The sequence below is a fragment of the Heterodontus francisci genome, chromosome 40 (assembly GCF_036365525.1).
Source record: "Heterodontus francisci isolate sHetFra1 chromosome 40, sHetFra1.hap1, whole genome shotgun sequence".
NCBI classification, from domain to species: Eukaryota; Metazoa; Chordata; class Chondrichthyes; order Heterodontiformes; family Heterodontidae; genus Heterodontus; species Heterodontus francisci.
The window spans coordinates 9,016,254-9,042,346 of record NC_090410.1 but is presented as its reverse complement, the minus strand read 5'-3'; the positions used below and the strand labels follow the sequence as shown (position 1 = coordinate 9,042,346).

The window sequence follows — 26,093 nt, the reverse complement described above, 5'->3', positions numbered from 1 at the left end:
CGGAAAATCAGAAGGGGAAGGTTGGGTCAAGGGAAGTGGATTGTAGAGGAAAGCAAGTGGTCCAGGGCATGAGGTTAAAGATTGTGGTGCAATATAATTCTGCTGCTGCTGCAGCTGATGGACCACTGTGCCTCATGGATGCCCAGTTTTAAGCTGCTAGATCTGTTCTGAATGTACCCCATTTAGCGTGGTGGTTGGGCCTAGGACACTGCCCTCAGGAACTCCAACAGTGATGTCCTGGGGCTGAGATGATTGGCCTCCAACAACCACAATCATCTTCCTTTGTGCTAGGTATGACTCCAATCAATGGAGAGCTTCTCCGCCCCCCCCCCTCCTTTCCCCGCCCCAATTCCCATTGACTCCAGTTTTGCCAGAGCTCCTTGATGCCACACTCAGTCAAATGCAGCCTTGATATCAAAGGCAATCACCTTCATCTCACCTCTGGGATTCAGCTCTTTTGTCCATGTTTGGACCAAGGCTGTAATGAGGTCAGGATCCAAGTGGTCCTGGTGGAACCCAAACTGAGCATCAGTAAGTGAGTTACCGGTGAGTAAGTATTGCTTGATAGCACTGTCGACAACATCTTCCATCACTTTGCTGATGATTGAGAATAGAGTGATGGGATGGTAATTGGCCGGGTTGGACTTGCCCTGCTTTTTGTGTACAGGACATACCTGGGCAATTTTCCACATTGCCGGGTAGATGCCAGTGTTGTAGCTGGACTGGAACAGCTTGGCTAGGGGTGCAACTTGTTCTGCAGTACAAGTCTTCAGTACTACAGCCAAGATGTTGTCAGGACCTCTGTAGTAAACAGTGCCTTCAGCCGTTTCTGAGTATCACGTGGAGTGAATCGAATTGGCTGAAGACTGGCATCTGTAATGCTGGGGACCTCAGGAGGGGGCCGAGATGGATCATCCACTCGGCACTTCTGGCTGAAGATGGTTGCAAACATTTCAGTCTTGTCTTTTGCCCTCAGGTGCTGGGGTACAGCTATTATTGAGAAGGACGTTCATGGGGCCTCCTCCTCCTGTTAGTTGTTCAATTGTCCGTTACCATTCACTGGTTTTGGGGTTGCTTAGCTCTGTCTATAGCACGCTGCTTCCACTGTTTAGCATGCATATAGTCCTATGTTGTAGCTTCACCAGGTTAGTACCTCATTTTTTAGGTCTACCGAGTGCTGCTCCTGGCATGCTCTCCTACACTCCTCATTGAACCAGGGTTGGTCCCCTAGCTTGTTGGTAATGGTAGAGTGAGGGATATGCTGGGCCATGAGGTTACAGATTGTGTTTGAATACATTTCTGCTGCTGCTGATGGCCCGCAGTGCCTCATGGATGCCCAGTTTTGAGCAGCTAGATCTGTTCTGAATCTATCCCATTTAGCATGGTGGCAGTGCCACACAACACAATGGCGGGCGTCCTCAGTGTGAAGACAAGCCTTCGTCTCCACAAGGACTGCACGCTGATCACTCCTACCAATAATTCCAGAACTTCGGGCCTTGGCAGCTGAAAGCACAGCCACCAATGGCGGAGCAATTAAAATTGGGGTTGCTCAAGAGGCCAGAATTGGAGGTGCGCAGAGATCTTGGAGGGTCCCAATTCAGTGCCCAGCCTGTGTTGAGTTCGCTGGGTTCAGGTGCCACTACAGTTGGGAAGGTAAGCTAGCATTGGCCTCATTGCCCTATAAAATGGACAGGGTGGGCTCGGGGGAATATCAGCCAGCGGCGCCTGCTCTAGTTCACCATACGGGGATTTTGGGGGAGGGAAGTATCGAGCTTCGTTGTGATACCCTCGCACCCCCACAACTCCCCGGAAAAGCAGCATGTAAGCAGTCACTGGGCGAGACGCCTCTTCCCAGTGAAGCCATTCCCCAGCAAGACCTCAGAGAGAACTGTGGGCAAAAAAAAACCCTTTATGTCTACATTTGGTTTCCTGTGGGCTGGATCTAGAACAGGTGAACTGCTTTGACCTGTACAGGAAGTGAATGGTTATCATTGGCCAATCTTCAACCAGTTGTAACATTTTGTCCAAATTATGACAAGTGGCTTAAACAGTTCAACCTACAAGCAGGACAAGTTCAAACGCTACCTGTTCCTCAATTGTTTACACTGGGGTTCAGTTTTCCCGCTGTCCTCCATTTCAAGAGTGCCTGGGTGGGGGTGTCGGGGTGTTTTCAAGCTAGGGGGAGGAGGAGGGAGGGTTGCCAACTCTCCTGAATTAGGCTAGAGGCTCCAGGCATTGAAGATTAATCTCCAGGGACACTGCTGGGAGCAACCTTGGAGTAAAATCCCACAGGTATTAAAAATGTGGCTTGACTGACAATCAAGCATCATCTAATTGGGTAGCAATTTGTTTTCCAATTGGCCCGCAGAAGGCGGTGCACATGTTGGGTGGCCAATAGCAGGAAAAAGGGGGTGGGTCATGTGATAAAACCTCTCGGAATCCATTCAACCGGAGCTGGCAACCCTGGGGGCAGGATCTCAGTATGCTAATGAGCTAAGTACCAGGATGTAATCAAGTGACTGAAAGCCAGCGTCACTCTGCAACTGTAACACCCAGACAAGGGTTCTGTAAATAGTTTGCTCTGTACTGTATATAATAGTTTAGCTGTTAAGCAAACTGGACTCCACAGATCTCATTTATGTCGCATCAGACAACATAAAGAGCTCATTACATGGTGGCAGCTGTGATGAAAACACAAGGTCTGGGATTGAAGACCACAGGTAAAACAGCTTTGAAAACGACCCTCCCTACAGCTAGAAGAGAGAAAGTTCAAAAGAAATACTGGCCCCAAAAAGTGGAAAGAAGAAAGAACCTACGTCCATGCATCTCATTTCTGTTGCATCAGACAACATAAAGAACTCATTACAGCAACCAGCCCCAGACCATTCCCACACACCATGATGGAGAATGCACACAAAGAAAATCAAAGAGACAGAAAACTTAACATTGGGGAAGCAAAGAAAGTGGAGGACTGATTGTAGGATTATTGAAGCAGTTCAAAATGATTTAAATAGGTTTTTAAAAAATCATTACCACATCCAGGAATGTTATAAAAAATACATTTATAAAGGTAGCAATACTATAACATCTTATAACCCTTAGATTTTATTTTAGTTCTTAATTCTTTATATACTCAAAGTCTTCATCTGAATACAGTCCTCCCTCAGTACCACCAGCTCAATGTTGAAATATTGGGATTTTTTAGAGGAGAGAGGGGTGTCCAGAGTGACTGACCGGGCAATGTCCGTTGATTTGGAGCTGGCGAAGAATTTCAGGAGTGGTGCGAGGCCTTTAGTCATGTCACTGCGGGCGCCCTCGTTGACCAGACAGTAAAGGATGGGGTCGGCCACACAGTTGAGGCTGGTGAGGGCCAACGAGACGTGGTAGGCCGTGAAAATATTCTCCTCGAAGCTGCAGTCACAGGGCCTACTCAGATATATTATGCTCCGCAGGAGCAGGATGATGTGGTACGGCGCGAAGCACAGCAGGAGGATGACAATGAGGCTCAGCGCCAGGCGCTTGATCTTCGCCTTCTCCCCCTTCTCCGTCGACAAGTTCCCTTTGACCGCCTTGACGATGCCCTGGTAGGAGAACAGCATCAACATCCATGGGAACAGGAACCCGATGAAAACTCGGTATAAGTTCATCTGAGCCACCCACTTTTCCATGGGGTACTTCTCGAAGCAGAAGGTGTGGTTGAAGCGGTCTTCGAAGAGCTCATTGTGGAAGAGCGGAGCAGAGTTGGCCCCGATCTCTATAGTCCAGACCACCACACTGGTGATGACTGCTGTTTTCACCCGCCGGATCTTGGCGAACCTCAACGGGTGGGCCACGGCCAGGTAGCGATCAACCGAGATGCAGCTGAGAAAAGCGATGCTGATGTAGATGTTGGTGTAGAGAATGAAGCCAAAGAGCTTGCAGGACTCTGGGCCGAGGATCCAATTATCCTGATGGAGGAAGTAGTTAATCCACGGGGGCAATGTCGCAATGTATAGAAGGTCAGAGATGAACAGGTTGAGGAGATAAATACCCAGTTCATTTCTCTGTTTGACCTGAAGGTATGCAGCCCATAAAGCGAGACAGTTTGTTGGAAGTCCAATCACAATGACAAAGATGTACAGAGTAGGCGGAAACAGACTGTCCAGCCTCGAATCAACATCACAGCTGTTATCGCTAATGTTGCACATTTTCCACTCTGCGAAAACTGGTCAGGCGGTCACAATCACAAATCTTTGTAACTCGGACAAACCCATCGCCTGAAGCACATCACCAGTCACGTGTCCAGTGAAATACTCGACAATGCGGCTTAGCCAACTCAACCAATTCAGAATATTCCATTGACAAGCGAACGATTGCGTTCAATAAAGGACGAATATCTCAGAGCAACAATGACGAGATGACTATCTTAACGAAGTGTATAGCCTCTCCCTTGTCTCTTCCCACTTATCGGAAAGTTAGGTGGCAGAGTGTTTGGATGATATCTCCTGGACACTTGGGCTTTGAGTGGTGTTGGCTGTCCTGTCGAACAATTCCTGAAAAATAAAACAGAATTACTTATCTTGCCGATAACTGCTAAAATACAGCAGGTAATTGTGAAATTAATGAGGCCTTATTATTTTTCCAGTGTTCTCCTTCCTCTCCAACTGGATAATGCTTCCATTTGCAAAAGCTAATTCCTCCCTCAATGCCCCATTCCTCATGTTTGAGGCTAGGCAGTGTGTATCCTCAGGCTATTCAACTGTGGTGGGCAGACTCACAGGCAAGCCTGATCCCAGTGTCACCTGATGTCCTGACCTATGCACTCTTCAGCAGGTGTCTATTTAAGAAAGGGAACTTTGGCTAATTGTTTTTTTAACCCCACATCCCTTTATCCAAGGATATAGAAACCAATTTTAGTTGAGAGCTCAGATGTTAAGTTGAAAAAGACTTCATTTATATAGAGCCTTTCATGCTCTCAGAACTTCCATAAGGGCTTTACTGCCAATGAAGTATTTTTGAAGTGTAGTTACCATTGTAATGTAAGGAAACACAGCAGCCAATTTGTGCACAGCAAGCTCCCACAAACAGCAGGCAGACGAATGCTTTCGGCCCCTATTTTTAATATACCCAGAGTTTATGGGATCCTTGCACTATCTTTTTCAACAACGACAATAGGATCTTTAACGTAATAAAACATCCCAAGGTGCTTCATAGTGGCGTTATAAAACAAAATTTGACACCGAGCCACATGAGGAGATATCAGGTCAGATGACCAAAAGCTTGGCCAAAGAGGTTGGTTTTAAAGAACATCTTAAAGTAATAAAGAGAGGTAGAGAGGCAGAAAGATTTAGGGAGAGAATTCCAGAACTTAGGGCCCAGGCAGCTGAAGGCACGGCCGCCAATGGTGGAGCGATTAAAATCAGGAATACTCAGGAGGCTGGAATTAGAGGACTGCAGAGACTTCGGAGGGTTGTGGGGCTGGAAGAGGTTACAGAGATAGGGAGGGGCGAGGCCATGGAGGGATTTGAAAACAAGGATGAGAATTTTAAAATCGAAGCATTGCTTGACGAGGCAGCCAATGTAGGTCAGTGAGCACAGAGGAGATGGGTGAACGGGACCTGATCCAATTTAGGACACAGGCAGCAGAGTTTTGAATGACCTCAAGTTTCCGGAGGGTAGAACCAGGAGTGCGTTGGAATAGCCAAGTCTAGAGGTGACAAACGCATGGATTAACGGAGACAAAACTTGGTGCATTTGGTGGGCAGCCTTGCCTGTCAGGAGCTCATGTCAGAAATTCCCTCGTGGGCTGCTCTCGATTTCAGGTTTGAACATTGAATGCAGCACGTGCCAGAATTTCTAATGGCGTGCAAGATCAGAAATTGACACCCTAACAAGACACACGCTGTATCGCGAACATTCACAACATCAGTTCAGATCACAATGGTCTGCGCCCCAAAGCATCTCACCCCTTCGAACCCCTTCAGCTGAAGTAGGCAGACTGCCAGTCTAGGAGCTCACAGAATCATGCAAGGAGGCCATTCAGCCCATTGTGCCTGTGCTGGCTCTTTGAAAGAGCTATCCAATTAGTTCCACTTCCCTGCTCTTTCCCCATAGCCCTGCAATATTTTATCTAACTTCCCTTTTGGAAGTTACGATTGAATCTGCTTCCACTGCCCTTTCAGGCAGTGCATTCCAGATCACAATAACTCGCTGACAATTTCTCCTCATCTCCCCACTGCCATTTTTGACAATTGTCTTAAAATCTGTGTCCTCCATTACCCAACCCCCCTCCCCCTGCCACCAGTGGAAACCATTTCTCCCTATTCACTCTATCAAAACCCCTCATAATTTTGCACACCTCCATTAAATCTCCCCGAGCTCCAAGCTCTAAGGAGAATAATCCCAGCTTCTGTAGCCTCTCCACATAACTGAAGTCCCCCGGTACCATTCCAGTAAATCTCCTCCGCAACCTCTCCAAGGCCTTCACATCCAGAATTGGACATAAACTCTAGCTGATGTTTCACCAGTGATTTATAAAGGTTTACCCTAAGTTCCTAGCTTCTGTATGTTATGTAAAGGCAAACGAACCCATATGCCTTTTTAATACCTGAAGGATATCCCCTCTCATATAGTGGGCCTTCTTCTTGAACCACTGTAGTCCCTCGTGGTGAAGGTACTCCTACAGTGCTGTTGGGTAGGGACATTCAGGCTTTTGACCAAGCAATATATTTCCAAGTCAGGATGGCATGTGACTTGGAGGGGAACCTGGAGGTGGTGGTGTTCCCATGTGCCCGCTGCCCTTGTCCTTTTAGGTGGTAGGTATTGTGAGTTTGGTGACACCAACATGGACACTGTCAGTGAAAGAAAAGCCTCAGAAGCGATTCCAATCTCCCACATAGTATACTGAAGATGACATGGTGTTCAGCTGAGAGTTATGATTCCTCAGTGCAAGAAAGGTTTTCCAGTAGAGGGCTTGAATGGCTTCGGATGCTGTTCGCAAATGTCCGGGAGCGAGTTTCACCTTGGGTGGTAGACTGGCGGAGCAGATTGGGATTCCGGCATGATGGAAATCAAAACTGTCTGGATTTCCATTCTGGCAGCTTATAGCCCAAGTGGCGAAGGTGAAAATGCACCTTGCTGTGACTCAGACCTGACATCGTCTCTCACCCACCAGAAAACGCTTCTTCTGTCAATGAGGTTCCGAGCTCTGGTGTGACGTGGTAGCTGGATGATCTCGGCTGGCCATTTCACCTGGATGACCTCCCCCAAAGCCCCGAGAAAGTGACTTGGAGAACACACTGCACACCATCGCAACTGAACTGACAATTAAATCCCAGAGGCGTTGAGTGTAGTTTGCGGGCTCCGTGTTGCTGACAACTGATTGTAAACTAGCCCCTATGTTGACTAAATGCCAAGTCACTGTTGACTCCACATCAGCCCCCATCCGGGTAGAGGTTACCACCATTGTGGACTTGCAGTGTAGCTAGAACACAGCCCAGTGTCCTGTGCAACGTTTGTGCAGGTTTTGCATTCCAGATCGCTAATTGTCTGTGTCAATGTGTGAACTGTGCACCTGCATGCTCCATGGAATGTTACTGGTCTTGTCTGTCTACTTCGAAGTTCCACCAGAGCCCCAACACTGCACTCTGCACTCACTTTGCACTCTAGGGTGTTCCTGTGGGACTCTCACTGTGAAGGTTACAGCATTGGTTGCTGTGCCCATGCAACACTCTTACATCTCACACTGTGGGATCCATCAGTCTGTAGGACCCTGCTCTGCACCAGTCGCCATGTAAAGGTAATGGTAAATGTGGTAGTATGTGTGGTTGTTGTATCGAGCCCAGTGGTGATTGTGATTGAACTGATGTAGTGCACAGAACTACATAGAATGTACAACACAGAAGCAGACCATTCGGCCCACTGGTCCATGCCAGTGTTTATACTCAACACGAGCCTCGTTCCACCCCATTTCATCTTACGCTAACCTTTCTCCCTAATGTGTTTATCCAGCTTCTCCTTAAATGCATTTATGCTATTCACCTCAACCACTCCTTGTGGTAGTGAGTTCCACATTCTCATCACTCCGTAGGAAAGAAGTTTTTCTTGAATTTGCTATTGGATTTACTAATGACTACCTTACATTTGGTGTTATCCCGTGTGCATTTCACAAGTCGGCCATAGGTGGTAGCTGCTTTCCCTATGCTTGTACCGAGCTCTGCGTCAAAGGACAGATTGTCTGTCACCGTGGACCCAGGGTAGCAGAATTTGCTAACCACTTCCAGTGGGGTGACCCTCAGGACCAAGCTGATGGTTTATAAGGCCTGAGTCCTCAGCAGCTTGCTGAATGGCTGTGAAACATGGGCCATTTACAGCTACCAGGAAAAGAAGCTCAATAATTTCCATCTTCGCTGTCTGCGGTGCATTATGGGTATATCCTGGCAGGACAAAAGCACAAATATGGCAGCCCTCTCAAAGGCAGAGCTCCCAACTGTGTTGGCACTAATCAAACAGAGGCGGCTTTGGTGGATCTGACATGTCTATAGGACGGAAGACAGTCACGTACCCAAGGACCCTCCGTATGGTGAGGTAGCCGGGGCCAGACAACCAGTGGGGAGCCCAAAGCTCCGCTTCAAGGATGCTTGCAAGTGTGACATGAAGGCCCTAAATGTCGACTGTCGCACTTGGGAGTCACTAGCTGGTGAAAGAGGGAATTGGCGACACATCCTGTGGACTGGTGTGCACGACCACGATGACCAGTTGCTACAGCAGCTTGGCAACAGGCGCCAACATCAAAAACAACAACTCACAGCATCACTTGGCAGCTTCACGTGCGGCACTTGTGGCAGAACCTGCCTCTCAAGGATTGGCCTTCACAGCCATCAGCAAAGGTGCACCAAGAGAAGACACCCCACTGAAATGGATAGTTTGCTGTGTGTCCATCATCTTCCATAGATGGCAGGATGCCAACAATATGATCTTACATTTATGGCCCTGAGTTTTGGTCTCCCACCTCCACCCCCCACCCCCTCCACCCTCCAATGAGTGGAAACATCTCTACGTCAACCCTGATCAAACTCTTTCATAACCTTAAAGAGCTCTATCAGGTCACCCCTTAGCCTTCTCTTCCCCATCCTGTTTCCCGATTGGCATCGCCAATCATAGTTTCGTTGTGTGTGGCAGTGCCAATGGTGCCATGGTTCTTTGCTCTGGCTTGCAGCGAAGATGCTCTCTGAATCCGTAGTGGCCCAAACACACCTGCAGAGACATCAAAATACCCTTTGAGCATGAGGTCCCGCTAGCAGTGCACAGAATCTGTCCAACATATTATAGTAAATTCAATATTTTGATCATATATTTTATCAAATGTGGTAAAATAATGGCATATCCTAATTCTATTAAATTGATTAGGTATATGAAATAAGGTTTGGATTGACGGCTTACCAGATTCTGCCTACGTCAGATTTCCATCAAAGCCCGGATCTGATGAGAATAATTCAGTCGCTCTCCTTTCCTCTGTGGTCATCTGCTGCGTCTAGTAGCTGGACTGGTGTTTGGTTTCAACCGGTATATTTCTGATTTTGTTAACCATCTAGGAGCTATTTGTGTCAAGGCAAGTAAATTCTATTATTCCTAGGAGGTTCTTTGCTCTGGTTCGCAATGTCTTCTCATATTTGGCTTGGGGTTAGAGTAAATTGTGCTAAATATGGATTCCCTTGTGGGTATAGACTCCACTGCAATCAGACCCTCCTCGGAGTAGACAGCCCTTGGCTTTTAGAGTCACTTTGCTTTGAATGCCACTTTCTCCCCCAGTACATCATTGCTATTACTTTGCAATATGGGCAGCACGGTGGCGCAATATGGGCAGCACAGTGGCGCAGTGGTTAGCACCGCAGCCTCACAGCTCCAGGGACCCGGGTTCGATTCTGGGTACTGCCTGTGCGGAGTTTGCAAGTTCTCCCTGTGTCTGCGTGGGTTTTCGTCGGGTGCTCCGGTTTCCTCCCACATCCAAAAGACTTGCAGGTGATAGGTAAATTGGCCACTGTAAATTGCCCCTAGTGTAGGGAGGTGATAGGGAAATAGGGATTACTGTAGGGTTAGTATAAATGGGTGGTTGTTGGTCGGCACAGACTCGGTGGGCCGAAGGGCCTGTTTCAGTGCTGTATCTCTAAATAAAAAAATTAAAATATTGCGACAGGAGTTACAACAGACTTTTTTTTTAATGATTTGATGGCCTAAATTATTGTGAAAATGAATTAAAAGTTGAATTAATGGGAAGTGTGGGGAATTGCTGTTCATTTCTCAGCAACATGGCTTTCAGGTTCATCAAACTGTGGCTCAGTGGGTCACACTCACTCCTTGAAATTGGAAGGTTGTGAGTTTGAGCACCACCCCAGAGGCTTGAGCACAAAATCTGACACTCAGGGACAGTACTGAGGGAGTGCTGCACTATCAGAGGTGCTGTCTGTCAGGTGAGATGTTACACTGAGCCTCTGTCTGCCCTCGGAGGTGAATGTAAATAGAACCCATGGTACGAATTCGAAGAAGAGCAGCAGCATTCTCGCCAATAATTATACCTCAGCCAAAATCACTAAAACAGATTACCTGGTCATTATCATCTTGCTGTGTGCAAATTGGTTGCTGCATTTCCTACATTACAACAATGACTACACTTCCAAAGCTCTTCATTGGCTGGAAAGTGCTTTGGGATGTCCTGAGGTCACGTAAGGCACCATAAAAATGCGAGTCTTTCAGTCACTGAGCATGTTACACATTTAATCCCAAGAGACCCATAATTGAGAGCAAAGATGAACAAGGTGTCACCTGAGGGATATTAGATTAGTTTAGAGATACAGCACTGAAACAGGCCCTTCGGCCCACCGAGTCTATGCCGACCATCAACCATCCATTTATACTAATCCTACACTAATCCCATATTCGTACCACATCCCCACCTATCCCTATACTTCCCTACCACCTACCTAAACTAGGGACAATTTATACTGGCCAAATTACCTATCAGCCTGCAAGTCTTTGGCATGTGGGAGGAAACCGGAGCACCCGGAGGAAACCCACGCAGACACAGGGTGAACTTGCAAACTCCACACAGGCAGTACCCAGAATTGAACCCGGGTCGCTGGAGCTGTGAGGCTGCGGTGCTAACCACTGTGCCACCCTAATATATATTGGCCAGGACACCAGGCCGAACTCCCCTGCTCTTCAACAAAATAGTGCCATGGAATCTTTTACATCCACCTGAGAGGGCCTCAGTTTAACATCTCATCCAAAAGACGCACCTCCGACAGTGCAGCGCTCCCTCAGTACTGCACTGGGAGGGTCAGCCTAGATTTTGTGCTTAAGTCTCGGGAGTGGGGTTTGAACCCTTGACCTTCCAACTCAGGGCAAGAGTGCTACCCAATGGCTGAGAAAGTACAGCTTAGTATCTAGCCTAAACTTGGCCATCACTTTGCTTCACTGTGCCCTCTCGGCCTGATGCCCTGGCTTATCTAAACCCCATTGCTCCAGGTTTCACTATCCCACTAAATAGCAATGGACCTCTATAAGGTCCCCTCGGAGACATCTCTTTTCAGGGCCAACTAGTTGGCTCTTACTTACTCGAGTGCATGCAGACTTGCCTTAGTTCTGCCAGCTCTTCCAACAGCGTGGGTACAGTGAGAGTGAACTTGTCCCTAAGCACAATCGAATAGCACTACTAGAAATTGCATCATCAGGGGCACTGACTCACTCATTGACTGTGTAATATAATCCACCTGAAACAATCACTGAACAGAATGGGATTCTTGAGTCACAATTGCAAAGTTACCAAAAATAGTGAGAAAACAATCAGTGGGAGCAGACATAAATAAAGGATGTAAAAATAAATTATAATCCTTTTCAACTGCTTGATGTTTACAAAGGACATCAATGATGACATTCCTTCTCTCATTGCCCTTTAAGGTGAGTGGAGAGGAACTCACAGCTTATTCGGAGGAGAGCAGGGAAGTTCTCCTCTGTGCCCTGGCCAACATTTATCCCTCAACCAACATCACTAAAAAAAAAACACACCAGACTATCTCGTCATTATCACTTTGCTCTCGATGTGGTTGACTCTTAACTGCCCCTGAAATAGCCCAGCAGCTCACCACCACCTTCTCGAGGGAAATTAAGGATGGGCAACAACTGCTGGCCTTACCAGAGATGCCCACATCAACAACTTATATTTTAAATCACACCTTTAACGTAATAAAATGCCCCCACAGTGCTTCACGGGAGCATTACAAAGCAAGATTAGACACCGAGCCACATGAGGTGATATTGGCGCAGATGGCCAAAAGCTTCTTCAAAGAGGTAGGTGTTCACGAGCCTCTAAGCGAAGAAGGAGAGGTAGAGAGTTGGAGAGATTTAGGGAGGGAATTCCATCCCTTGAACGCATAATTTTGTTTTGTTGCTGTTTATGGGATTTTGCTCTGTAAAAATTGGCTGCCATGTTTCATAAATTACAGCAGCATTTCAAAGCTGCTTCATTGGCTGCAAAGCACTTTGGCATGTCCTGAGGTTGTGAAAGGTGCTATATAAATGCACGTCCTTTCTGACTTTCTCCTTAACATTCCGAGAATGAACTATCTCCATGTCCCACCTCATCCTTGTTTTGGTTCGTCGGTTGCCCGCTTCATATAACTTGAAGGAGATGCATAGTTTGGTTAAACGAGCTGACAAAGCGGATTAATGCAGAGCTACACATCTCCCTCCAGCCCATGAGCTCTTGCTTCCTGCCTTGATCTTGCAAAACCCTTGCCGCATCTGATAGCATTGTCCAGTCAGCCCCATTCGCAGGTCAAGCAGAATTGGAATGTTTAATTCCAATAACCAAATAAATGAGACTTAGTTTGAAATAGATCAAGGATCTGCAGCAGCTGGGCTCTTATTTATTTATTTTTATTTATAGAGATACAGCACTGAAACAGGCCCTTCGGCCCACCGAGTCTGTGCCGACCATCAACCACCCATTTATACTAATCCTACACTAATCCCATATTCCTACCACATCCCCACCTGTCCCTATATTCTCCTACCACCTACCTATACTAGGGGCAATTTATAATGGCCAATTTACCCATCACCCTGCAAGTCTTTTGGTGGTGGGAGGAAACCGGAGCACCCGGCGAAAACCCACGCAGACACAGGGAGAACTTGCAAACTCCACACAGGCAGTACCCAGAATTGAACCTCAGGTCGCTGGAGCTGTGAGGCTGCGGTGCTAACCACTGCGCCACTGTGCCGCCCATATTATCCTCCAATTTTCTCCCCTATCTGAAGAAAGTTCTTTTGACATTTTACTTGTGCCCGTAATGGGGTCTCAGTGTCACCGATACATGGCAGCGCAGGGGGTAGGGGAAATCACTGCAATCCCTCACTTTGTGAGCACAGTGACTTGTAAATTCTGGAATGACAACACTTCTGCGTTTGTTGACTTGCGAGAAAATGTTGTAGCTTGCTGAGTTTGTGGGTTCACGTCTCACTCTGGGAATCTGTGCTCAAAATTGAGGCTAGCACTCCAGAACAGGGCTGAGGGAATGCTGCACAGTCGGATGTGCCTTCTTTTGGATACGTTAAATCACGGCCCCATCTGCCCTCTAAGGTGGATGTAAAAGATCCCACAGCTACTATTTTGAAGAAGAGCAGGCGAGTTTTCGCCGGTGTTCCGCACAATGTTTATTCTTCAACCAACATTGCTAAAACAGCTGTTCATTATCATATCGCTGTTTGTGGGAGCTTACTGTGCAGAAGTGAGCTGCCGCATTTCCCTATATTGCGCTTCAAAAGTATTTCATTGTTGCAGCACAGAAGGAGGCCATTCAGCCCATCGTGTTTACACCGGCTCTACGAGTGAGCAATGCACTTAGTGCCATTCCCCTGCCTCCTCCCCATAACCCTGAACATTCTTCCTTTTCAGGTAACTATCTAATTTCCTTTTGAATGCCTCGGTTGAATCTGCCTCCACCGCATTCCCTGGCAGTGTAAAGCGCTTCGGGACGTTCTGAGGCAGCGAACGGCGCTATACAAATGCAAGTCTAAGTTTCTTTTCCTGCAAGACATCTTTTCTTACAGATGCAGTGTGCGTTTCAGCTCTCAGTCTCCAACAAAATACCAGGTCCTCATTTATATTTGGAAATTCTTCATTGACTTGTCAATCAAACAAAGCTAAACCTCTGAGTTCGGGGGGATAGATCGCACTGAAGCACGTCATTTGTAAATGCAGTTGACTTCTCCCAGGAAATAAAAGGCTTGCATGCAAATTTTCATGAAGGCAATGCCCCTTGACCCCTCCGTCAGCACTGAAACCCTTTATGGTCAGCTGACATTTATAAATGGCTCCTGGAAAATGGACACTGTTGTTTAAGGATTGCAGATTGTTGCAGTCTTATGCATAACTGCAGATGTCACTGATGTCACCATCCCCTTTCTCTTTTAATGCAGCAGTGTGTTTAATGGTGAGACACGGTCAGCGTTCAGGCCCATCCATTTGCAGCAGGAGGTCTCCATTAAAAGCTAAAGCTCCTTATTTATCAAATGATCCAATATTATTTCGAAGGTGAAGGATGACAGAAGGGCTGTCAAGTTGTGAAGTGACTGGGGGGGGGGGGGGGGGGAGAGCAAAGATTGCACTTCACCAACACAACTCTGTATTAAAGAGAGCCCCTCAAAGAGTAAGTATCGTCATCCAGACCCTTTTCAAGAACTCAGTATCACCAGCAAAATCTCTTTTAGAAAGGGGTTGTCACCATCAAGACTTTCTTTGACCAGAAAGTATCTAGATATGAGTTATTTGTAAATGCGGTTTAAGTTTCGATGGGCCGAATGGCCTCCTCAGTGTCATTATGGCTCTAAAGTTAAAACTTGCTTTAATGGCGTTAGATTCGTGTGTAGATTCCCATTTGGGATATAGACCTGGAGTCAGATAGTTAATATGCTAACCGCAAGTTGTTTTCCAAGGGACAAAACAATAAATAACTTGTTTGCTTTTCTGGGTCATTGAAAAAAACCTCTCACCCAATGTGTTTAGAAACCCCTTTTGATATTTTATCTGTCTCGGAGGGAGCGGAGGTTGCAGAAGAGATGCATAGCTTTTTGACAGAGAGAAGATCCTACCTTGGACTTTAGGACTGAATGCCGAGGGGTTATTCTGTTTTAAGTTAATTAAGGTAACTCACTGAATTCGGTCAGTGTATTGTATTCATTATTTTCATGTGATCAAATTGTGTCAACGGAGCAAAGTGGAAGCGATTAACACCTAAATGTTTGCAGCTGTGGCTCAGTGGGAAGCACCCTGACCTTTGAGGTTAGAAGGTTGTGGGGTCAAGTCCTGCATCTAGGCCATGAGCACAAAGATCTAGGCTAACACTCCCAGTGCAGTACTGAGGGAGTGCTGCACTGTTGGAGGTACTGTCTTTCAGATGTGACCTTAAACCAAGGCCCTATCTGCCCTCACAGGTGGAGTTAAATGTTCCCATAGCACTATTCTGAAGAGGAGTGGGGGAGGTTTTCTTTTGTCCTGCTCAATATTCATCACTTAACTAACATCACTGGTATCTGGTTATTTATCACATTGCTGTTTACGGGAGCTCGCTGTGTACAAATTGGCCGCGGGATTTCCTACATTGCAACAGTGGAAGCTAAAATAAAAAGTACTTAATTGGCGGTAAAGTGCTTTGGAATATCCTGTGGTTGTGAAAGGTGCTATATAAATGGAAGTCTGACTTTCTTTGGAATAAAACAGCCTAACGATTTGAGCCGAGTTTTGCCTCATCTCGTGTAAAATCATTGTGCTTTTGGAGAGATTGAGAGAAATACACAAGCGGACTAACAGGAGTATCCAGCTCAGGGACTTCAATGTTACACACCCAGCTCTACTCAAGTTGATATAGAGCAGTGGGAACCAACTCCTCTACAAATAAAGTACTCAGCCCACTTACAGGACCAACTGATGCCACTTAAAACCTAATAAATACAGGCTGTGCCAGAGATTCCGCATCCTGAGTTTTATTTTTAGTTTCAAAATAGAGTTTTGGCCGACTGGCAGATACAGAGTCCGATTGGGAGAACCTGGAGACAAGACCTTTTTAAGGCAGGAACAATTGTCTGTGCTCCTGCTAAAGGGAGAGTCTGCCTATTACAGCCTGTTTCAATAACTAAACACGTGGAATAATTATTAATAATGTTTAACGTCAATTTATTTGACTTTCTGTCTATTTCTGTTGACTTTTGACATTAAACAGTGGCTGGAGGCACATTCACTGGAAAACTGACCGGGAAAAAAAATTGTATTTATGTAACGCCTTTAACGTAATGCAACATTTCAATGAGTGTGACCAGGCAAGGGAACAGGACTGACATCAGCAGAGAATCATTATCCCACAGTGCTTCAATGAGCTTGTGCTTTTGTTAGTTCAGCTCCCTTGTTCTGATTTGTCACAGACAATAATTGCTCACTGCTCATTCTGCTGATGGACAGGCAACTATTTAACATAAAAGGGAAAATACATTTTTTTTGTAAAAATTGAGGGAATATTACAATGAATTATAAATGGTGGATTCTCCTGAAATGGCGCACCACCAAGGTACCCTCTAATGTTTTTTTGGGGGTGCACGGGCGATTTATTTAAGTGTGCGGCCCCTTTAAATTTTTTTGTGCCGCGTGGCAACTTCAAAGGGCCAAATTGTGTGGGGCCTACTTTTGGGCCAATGGCAACACAGAGCTTAGAGGGAATATTACTCATGACTGGGTTTCGGCTGGGAGGTCTTGTGGGGCTGGTAACCAAGTCGGGAATGCGTGTAGCATGGCCGACTATCAGTAGAAGGGACGCCTTTTAGGTTTGGGCAAGTACCAAAGGGAGCTAGATGCCAATGAGTGTCATGGAGCCGCTGTTAATGCAGTGTTAAGTTGGGTATTTGGGCGCTTTACTATGTTAAAGACACTATACCTATAAAATGTTGAGCATGAGACTACTTGGGGAGAGGGAGAAGGGAGACAAGAGCATAAGAAATAGGAGCTGGGGTAGGCTATTTGGTTTGTCAAGCTTGCTGCGCCTTTCAACAAAATCATGACTGATGATCTACCTCAACTCCACCTTCCCGCACTGTCCCCATACCCCTTAGTACCCAAAAATCTATCGACCCCTGTCTTGAATATACTCAACGACTGAGCTTCCACAGCTCTCTGGGGTCGAGAATTCCAAAGATTCACAACCCCTTCCTTCTCTTTATTCAAGAAAACAGCCCCAGTTTGTTTAATCTTTACTGATGGGCATAATCTCTCAGATCTGGTATAATTCTAGTAAATTTTTTTGCACCCTGTCCAGTGCTTTGTATTGTGTTTTTGTCAATAACTAATTCTTTGGATCTAATTGATCAGAATCAGATTTGCTGCTAGGATTCGACAGTCCTATCACCTTACAACATTTCTAATAATTATATAGGTAGGTTCATTTTAACCTCTTGAACTCTGTATTGGTAAGGATAGAGAAACCTCTCTTTTTTTCATTAATAGGCTGTAGCTATTTGTAACTGTTAGGGTATTTCAATGGCATATTTGATTCAGCGACATTGCCAAGAATATTTGAGGTCAAAAACCCAATGTTTCCTTGCAGACATTTAATTCGGAATCCAATTACAAGGTCCATTGTTTTGGTTGATTGTCTTTGGGAACAGCTGCTCACTGTATCTGTTGAACGATCTGTTTTGTTGATATTGTCATGACGGTTACAACATCCAGGATATGATGGTTGAGAACTGTTGCATATCCTCTCCTTAGCATTACCCCCCACCCCTCAAGTCAGCCATTCGGAGGGTACAAGGGTGAGAAGGTTCCATTTTAGGGAAGGGCCTTCCTCTGAATCTCCTGATTAGCTCCATTTGGCCAATCTATTTGTGCATGCCTGCTAGCCAGTCATGGGAGAAGGTGGTGCATCTCCGCCTCTGATCACACTAAATAACACCCGACTGGAAGTGGTTAGCAGATTCTGCTACCTTGGCTCCATGGTGACAGACAATCTGTCCCTTGATGCAGAGCTCGATACACACATAGGGAAACCAGCTACCACCTTTGGTCAACTTGTGAAACATACATGGAATAACACCAAGCTGACCCTTAGGACCAAGCTGATGATTTATAAGGTTTGTGTTTTCAGCACCTTTCTGTATGGCTGTGAAACATGGGCCACTTACAGCTACCAGGAAAAGAAGCTCAATAATTTCCCTCTTTGCTGTCTGCGGTGCATTATGGGTATATCCTGGCAGGACAAAATCACAAATGTGGCAGTCCTCTCAAAGGCGGAGTTCCCAAGTATGTTGGCACTAATCAAACAGAGGCGGCTTCAGTGGATCGGACACGTCCGCAGGATGGAAGACGGTCACACACCCAAGGACCTTCTGTATGGTGAGATAGCCGGCGACAGACGACCAGTGGGGAGCCCAAAGCTCCGCTTCAAGGATGCTTGCAAGCGTGACATGAAGGCCCTAAATGTCAACTGAAGGGACTCAAGGGATAAGGTAATAGGGTGGGAAAGTGGAGATGAAGTACAAGATCGGCCAGAATCTTATTGACTGGATGAGTAGGCTCCAGGGACCGTATAGCCTACTCCTGATCCTATTTCTTATGTTCTATATGAGTAACACACACCTTGGGCACTTATAAATACATTGCTGAGTGCCACTCCTATTAGTCAGCACACCTTTGTAATTAAGTGACATTCCCATTAGCCAATCGACTCTTACATCCCTGAGTGAGAATTTCTTGAACCAACCCATTCTTACACCCCCCAGTGACGCGGTATTGGTCAATCCATTATTGGAACCCTTGGAGTAATAATCTGGATAATTTGTTATTTTATGCCATTTGTATCTCTCCTTCCAACACATTTTCTCTCAATTTTCTTTCAGTTTTCTCTATTTTTTCACTATTGTCCCGTCTGCCCCAGCAGACCAAGGAACAATTCAAATCTAAATTGTATTTATGTTTAACCACTCTCATCAAACTAAAAACAAAAATCATCTTTCAGACACTTCAACATGTTTATATAATCCCATAATGGCTAAACAAATCATTTCTGAACAGACTCCAAGATAGGACCAGTTCTGGGGTTCGGGTCACCTTGAGGAGCCTTACCAACTTTCTGCCTGTAGGTTCTGATATCCACCCAATGTGTATTGCCCTAGTAACAGTTTCCAAGATGTTTCTTAGCCAGCATGTCACACTTTGGTCTGATATGCACAGCAAGACTTACAATAGTCACATGAGGAGGGGGCCCCGAGCTCTCCTGCCCCGTAAGTGCGACCCACTGAATCAGAATCAGGAAACTATGGCGTTTCCCCGGTCTGTGAAAAACATTCTCCGTACAGATTAAATTTCAATCGAATTAATAATACGATAGGAAAAAGAAAATCAAACAATGCTCACATATCCTATTGAAGTGTCGGACTCCCAGATGCTGCTATAACTACAGGAACGCAATGCAGTCCCACAGTCCGATGTCATAATTAGATAACTCCCACGATTACGTCCACTGCGCCGAGATTTTTTTTTATTTATTTCTGGATCGGACCGACACAAATTGTTTTGCTTTCGTCTTTCCACTTTGAGCAGTCTATTGGTCTATCTGCAGCTGCCTTCACCACATTCTGCTTCTCCTGTCTGGCCCAGGTGCTTTCACCGATTGCTCGATTATTAATGTTCCAGATTAACAGCTTGTGCTTGCTTCGCTTCACTGACTGGCAGAGTGTAGCTGGTCTTAAAGGGGCTTCATCACTGAGCAAATTAAACCAGAGAGGAGAGAGACAGAGCGAGAGAGAACAGCGTCATTCTCACAACCATGACGTTCCTGTATGGATTCTAACACATGGTCTCACCCCACGCCCCCCCCCCCCCCCACCACCGCCCATCACCCCGGCCTCGCCACCTCACTGGGTCACACAGTAACTCCAGTGCTTTCTCTGCTACTGGACCATTTTCCATCCTATGATGCTGAGTTAGCTGCAATGGCGGCAATGCCATTGTGTTGGGGATCACTTTTGATCATTGCGTGTTTCCCCCTTGCGGGAAAGTCCATGGGTGGACATCAAGGTGAAGCCAGGGTTGCATTTCGCTGTGATACCCACCACAGTTGCTGATCACAGTCTGGGATGCAATGCATCTGTTGAACCCATATGCCAGCACAAGGCCAGTGCCTCCAGAACCCATACAACAGGAAGGGTCAGCAGCCACGGAGCCCACATCCCATCACTAGTCAGCGTCACAGTTCCATGAGCACTGGATTCTAGTTCGCAAAGTGCCAACTCTTGCTGGGGTACAATTCTACAGGTGCGAATTCTCACTGACCTACAGTTTCCTGGGTGCTGACTTTCATTGGGGTACAATCCCGGAAACTGTCTCTCACTGGATACAATTCCATTGGGACTGCCTCCTACTGAGTGAACAACATTCAGGCTCGGGCTGATAAGTGACAAGTAACATCTGCACTGCACAAGTGCAAGGCAATGACCATCTCCAACAAGACAGAATCGAACCATCTCCCCTTGATATTCAATGACATTACCATTGCTGAATGCCCCACTATCAACATCCTTGGGGTTACCATTGACCAGAAACTGAACTGGACCAGCTGTATAAATACTGTGGCTACAAAAGCAGGTCAGAAGTTGGGAAATCTGCTGCACGTAAGTCACCTGACTCCCTAAAGCCTGTCCACCATCTACAAAGCACAAGTCAGGAGTGTGATGGAATACTCTCCACTTGCCTGGATGGGTGTAGCTCCAACAACACTCAAGAAGCTCGATACCATCCAGGCACACCCCATCCATCACCTTCAACGTTCACTCCCTCCACCGCCAGCACACAGTGGCAGCAGTATAAGATGCACTGCAGCAACTCACCAAGGTTCCTCCGACAGCACCTTCCAAACCCCCGACCTCTACCACCTAGAAGGACAAGGGCAATGGAAGCATGGGAATCCCAACACCTCCAAGTTCCCCTCCAAGCCAATTACTATCCTGACTTGGAAATACATCGCTGTTCCTTCACTGTTGCTGGGTCAAAAGCCCCTCCCTAACAGCACTGTGGGTGTACCTACACCACACGGACTGCAGCGGTTCAAGAAGGTGGTTCACTGGGTACAGTTCCATAGGTACTGAGTTTCACTAAAATACTGATTTTCACAGTTCCATGGGTGACGACCCCCACTGGGGTATGGGCTGTTTCTGGGTACAGTTGCCAGAGTTTTGGGTTCCTTGGGTACTTTGTGGTATGTGGTATCTTGCTCACGTGGGCAATCTTCACGTATGAGCCTAACCTGATCGTTAGCAGGGATTCTGACTCTCAGGGCATCACGGCAAAATTTGACTGTCGTCACCCACAATCTGACTCTGTGCTAGGGGTGCTGAGGAGCATGAACATTGGCCAGGGTACCTGATCGTTATCCAATGGTTCTTACTTGAAAGTGAAAGACTTGCATTTATATAGCGCTATTTCATGACGTCCAAAAGCACTTTACAGCCAATGAAATGCAGTCACTGCTGTCATATATGAAACATAGCACCCAATTCACACACAGCAAGCTCCCACAAGTAGATACCCATGCATCACCTCTGCCAATTCATTACCCCATCAGTACTGCAGTGGGAGCATCAGCCCACATTTGCACTCAACTCTCTAGAGCAGGGCCTGAACCCTCAGCTTTCTAACTGAGAGGTAAGCATGTTAACCAATGAGCCACAGCTGACACTCACATAAGGGTGTTAGGCAGGAACAGGAGTACTCTCTGCAGCTGGGTCCCATGGATGATTGGACTGCTGACCCATGGTCTACATTTTGAGAGCCCCCAGTTGTGCCATCAACCTCCCTGCCCCACCACCTGTACCCAAGGCCCCATTGAGGGGCATGGGGAATTCACACACTTGACCCTTTCCTGGCTCTGTTCACACATGAACAACAGCTGTATGGGTGAGGCAAGGACAAGACTAAGGCTCGTTCCAAACTAAGGAAGGGAACTGACGGTGAAATACTTTGTGCTGCTGTGAATTGCCAGTTCCCACTTTGAGCTGTCAGCACTGCACACTAGACAGATCCTCAGTATAAACCACCTCTACTTCTTGCAACACAATAGATTAAATATCTGATAATTGAAAAGGATTGCATTACCATCTTGGCAAAGCAACAGCGAACAAAATGAAACTCTATCTAATAGGGAAGTGCAGACAACTTCAGCTGAAGAGTTAGTACTGGGACAGGAGAAACAGTCATATGTTTGACACTCTGAGGACAGCTATCTTCAGAGAAATATAAATCTCACTCCAGTACAAAAATTCAACAGTTCAAACTCCTTCCCATTCATTCCCATTGCATAGAATTCCAACAAATTAAACCCCTTCCCCTTCATTGCTAGAATTCCCATAAACTATTTCCTTTACTCTCAGCAGGTAGATATCCAATGGATGGCATTCCTTTGAATGCTCATTGAGGCAAGCAACGTTACCACTGGAGAATAGAACATTTTCCATTTCATACATCCTGGTACCAAATTCTCATCCCCAGCTAATGTCTCAGATTCAGCCAGGTTGCTCACAACCTCACATCTCTACTTGATCTTGCGCTGAGCTTCAAACCTCACATCAGCTCCCATGGTCGCACTCTCACTCAAACAGAAATTTCAAGTCACTCTCCAGAGACTAAGCTGACACCTCAATGCAGGCCTGAGGGAGTACAGCGCTGTTGGGGGGCACCATCTTTCAGGGATGTTGAACTAAGATCCTGTCTGCCCTCTCAGGCGGAGGTAAAGATCCCATGGCACTATTCCGGCATCCCGGTCAATAATTATCCTGCGACCAACACCACTAAACAAAAAAAAGAAATGATCAGGTCATTATCTCATTGCTGTTTGTGAGATCTTGCTGTGCGCAAATTGACTGCTGTGTTTCCTACATTGCAACATGCTTCAAAAGTACTTCATCAGCTGTACAGTGATTTGGGACATGTTGAGGTTGTGAAAAACACCATATAAATGCAAGTTTGTTCATTTGATTACAAAGACTGCTGGGGGAGAGGGGGGGGGGTGGTGAAATTGCTCTTTGATTTAATTGCAAGACATGCAGAACAAAATGGCCGCCTGTTCCACATGGCCTGACTTACAAGCCGTTTGAGTTCAATGAAAAAGAAGAAAAGTGATCAAGCAAAGCTCCAGAATATTCATCCATTTTCACAGCCACGCTCTTCAGCCCTGCCTTGCTGACTCCCAGTGACAATATGGTCCCCACTGCCCTAGTGGTGCAGGAACCATCACTTACCAGGGAGTAACGACACCAAAAGCAGCAAATATAACAACTTGCACTTATATACACCCTTAACACAGAGAAATATCTCTGGATGCTTCACAGAAACGCAATCAATGCTCAGCCATAGAAGAAGATGTTAGCAGATTGGTCAAAGAGGGTGGGTTTTAAGGAGATTCTTATAGAAGGACAGGGAGGTAGAGAAGCCGAGAGGCTTAGGGGAGAAAACTCCAGTGCTTAGGGCTTGCATGGCTGAACAGATGGCCACCAATGATGGGGGGGGGAAGGGGAGTAAAGGGAGTTGGAGATGGACAGACGAAGCCAGAATTGGGGAAACGCAGAATTCTTGGAGGGTTGCAGGGCTGGAGGAGGTTACAGAGGTAGGAGAGGGGGCAAAGCCGTGGAAGGAGTTGAACACCAGGCCGACAATTTAAAAATTAAAATGCGGGTGCAACAGGGTCGACTGATTTGTTACTTTCCCATTCTGTGCTACCTTCAAAGACCAATCTCACCTCACCCTCTCCCGCCTTCTTCCACCTTTGCAACATCACCCGCCTCCAAACTGACTCAGCGCCTCTGCCGTTAAAACCCTCATCCATGCCTTTGTCACTTCCAGACTTGATTTCTTAAGTGCTCTGCTGGCTGGGCTCCAATTCTCTATCCTCCATAAACGTCAACTCATCCAAAACTCTGCTGCCCGTATCTTAACCTGCACCAATTTCCACTTCACCCCTCTACCAACGCCTCAATTTTAAAGTTCTCATCCTGGTGCTCAACTCCCTCCATGCCTCGCACCCCTCCCTATTTCTCCAACCTCCTACAGCTCTCCGAGATCTCTGTGCTCAGGGCCTCTTTTGTGCATCTCCAATTCCTTTGCCCCTCTCCTCCTTCAGACATCCAAGCCCTAAACTCTGGAATTTGCTCCCTAAATCTCCCTGCTTCTCTGCCTTTTTCTCCTTCTTTGAGAAGCTTCTACAAATCTTGTTCCTTGACCAATCTCCTAACATGTCCTTTGGCTCAGAGTTTATTTTTGCCCGATTATGTTTCCGAGACGCGTCCGGAGCTGTTTCTCTATGTTAAGGGTATCGATAAGTGCAAGTTGTTGTAGGTGTTGTTGTTACGTCTTGGTAAATAATGCCTCCTGTGTTGCTAGGGCAGTGGGGGTCGCTGGGGGGGTCATCGGGCCAGTGATGATAGTGGCCGTGAGGATGGATGAATATTTTGGAGCTATGCTCGCTAACACTGGCTGGTGCAAGATGTGTCACTATGGTGATGGGGTATCGTCACAAGACCCTGAGGCGTACCTAAGACGGGCCAACAATTGCACCAAGAGGGCTGTCGCCTTGGGCAGCATGGCTGAAACACAATGATCCCTCTGAGGTGGATGGAGAATCAGGGCAAATCACTGTGAAAATATCGCAAACCGTCTCAGGTGAGTGCAGAGGGAGCTCTTCAATGGGAACACTTTTAAGTCCACCTGTCCCGCATTTTGCCTGTACACAGTTCTGTCCCCTCTGGCACATTAGATCACGGCTTCTGATAATCTCAGTCTGATCAGTTTGTTTTGGAACATTGTTTCAGTCAAAGATAAAGACTGATGGAGGAACTCAGTCAAAACTAAAATAAGGGCACCTGCTGCTGACAACAGCTTATTCTTGAACATTGCTGTTGTGGGATCCCACCAAAGAGATTCCTATTAAAGAGGGAGTCTCCCCATTAGAACCCCTATTAAAGAGGGAGTCTCCCCATTAGAACCCCTATTAAAGGAGTCTCCCCATTAGAATCCCTATTAAAGAGGGAGTCTCCCCATTAGAACCCCTATTAAAGGAGTCTCCCCATTAGAACCCCTATTAAAGGAGTCTCCCCATTAGAATCCCTATTAAAGAGGGAGTCTCCCCATTAGAACCCCTATTAAAGGAGTCTCCCCATTAGAACCCCTATTAAAGGAGTCTCCCCATTAGAATCCCTATTAAAGAGGGAGTCTCCCCATTAGAACCCCTATTAAAGAGGGAGTCTCCCCATTAGAACCCCTATTAAAGAGGGAGTCTCCCCATTAGAACCCCTATTAAAGAGGGAGTCTCCCCATTAGAACCCCTATTAAAGAGGGAGTCTCCCCATTAGAACCCCTATTAAAGGAGTCTCCCCATTAGAATCCCTATTAAAGAGGGAGTCTCCCCATTAGAACCCCTATTAAAGGAGTCTCCCCATTAGAACCCCTATTAAAGGAGTCTCCCCATTAGAATCCCTATTAAAGAGGGAGTCTCCCCATTAGAACCCCTATTAAAGGAGTCTCCCCATTAGAACCCCTATTAAAGGAGTCTCCCCATTAGAATCCCTATTAAAGAGGGAGTCTCCCCATTAGAACCCCTATTAAAGAGGGAGTCTCCCCATTAGAACCCCTATTAAAGAGGGAGTCTCCCCATTAGAACCCCTATTAAAGAGGGAGTCTCCCCATTAGAATCCCTATTAAAGAGGGAGTCTCCCCATTAGAATCCCTATTAAAGAGGGAGTCTCCCCATTAGAATCCCTATTAAAGAGGGAGTCTCCCCATTAGAACCCCTATTAAAGAGGGAGTCTCCCCATTAGAACCCCTATTAAAGAGGGAGTCTCCCCATTAGAACCCCTATTAAAGAGGGAGTCTCCCCATTAGAACCCCTATTAAAGAGGGAGTCTCCCCATTAGAACCCCTATTAAAGAGGGAGTCTCCCCATTAGAACCCCTATTAAAGGAGTCTCCCCATTAGAATCCCTATTAAAGAGGGAGTCTCCCCATTAGAATCCCTATTAAAGAGGGAGTCT

The 26,093-nt window shown here is 46.4% G+C and overlaps 1 protein-coding gene across 5 annotated transcripts in view; it reads right to left on the bottom strand.

The window, feature by feature from the left end:
• Positions 1-365: 365 nt before the first annotated feature.
• Positions 366-26,093, bottom strand: part of LOC137353049 (G-protein coupled receptor 4-like) — a 149,559-nt gene continuing 123,831 nt past the window's right edge. For 4 of the 5 annotated variants that reach the window (XM_068018988.1, XM_068018987.1, XM_068018986.1 and 1 more), the window contains one exon: positions 366-4,532. In XM_068018988.1, the coding sequence (XP_067875089.1) occupies positions 3,126-4,187 (1,062 nt within the window). In that variant the 5' untranslated portion in view covers positions 4,188-4,532 and the 3' untranslated portion in view covers positions 366-3,125. Of the gene's footprint in view, positions 4,533-19,432; positions 19,601-26,093 lie in introns of those variants that run through there. The other variant, XM_068018989.1, reaches the window with a different exon arrangement.